Source organism: Fulmarus glacialis, unplaced genomic scaffold, assembly GCF_000690835.1.
Source record: "Fulmarus glacialis isolate BGI_N327 unplaced genomic scaffold, ASM69083v1 scaffold32558, whole genome shotgun sequence".
Taxonomy (NCBI): domain Eukaryota; kingdom Metazoa; phylum Chordata; class Aves; order Procellariiformes; family Procellariidae; genus Fulmarus; species Fulmarus glacialis.
Genome location: NW_009228172.1, coordinates 602 through 1,232, shown reverse-complemented (window position 1 = coordinate 1,232; position 631 = coordinate 602). Strand labels below are relative to the sequence as shown.

The 631-nt window shown below is 67.4% G+C and overlaps 1 gene segment (V, D, J or C); it reads right to left on the bottom strand.

Annotated features, from left to right (window-relative positions):
- Positions 1-368: 368 nt before the first annotated feature.
- LOC104080869 overlaps positions 369-631 on the bottom strand; it is a gene marked incomplete at both ends in the record, with an annotated part of 642 nt that continues 379 nt past the window's right edge. Inside the window, 1 exon segment of the V gene segment in view lies at positions 369-503. Within this exon segment, the coding sequence occupies positions 369-503 (135 nt within the window).

Genomic DNA, 631 nt, shown 5'->3' with positions numbered 1-631 from the left:
AGCCCCTGGCCAGCCCTGCTCCAACCCAGGGCACAGGGATCGCGGCCGCCTTCGTCAGCCTCGTGCCCAGCCCAAGAGCTGCTGTGCCCACCGGAAATGGCCCCACCCCCACAACCCGTCCCTGTCCCCCACACTGCCCTCCCCAGGGTGCCCAGGGCACAGAGAGCCCAGTGGGCACAGGCAGGGCAGGGCTGCAGGGGGGCTGCCGCCCTGCAGGCAGCACGGGGGGGACCAGCTGGAGCAGAGCTCGTGCCCCATGGCGGGAGCCACCTCACAGGCACATGTGCTGCTCCACCACCGCATCCAAGCAGCAGCGGCAGCAGGCAGCACCTGAGGGGCCCAGGGGCAGGAGCGGGTTTGCGTCTCACTTCCCCCGTGCGGGGAGTCACCGTGACCCCGATCAGCACAGTTATCCCAGCTGGCACAGTAAGAGACAGCATCTGCCTCGGCTTGGACTCCAGGGATGGGTAGTGTGGCCATGGAGAGTGGCACGTACCCAAGTGCTATACATCACCTCCCCAAATGACAGAGCATGGGCACAGACCCGGGGCTATAAGGGATAGCTGAGCCGGGACACCAGGCACAGCCACCTCCAGCACAGGGCAGCAAGGGCAGGGCCATGGCGTGGCCT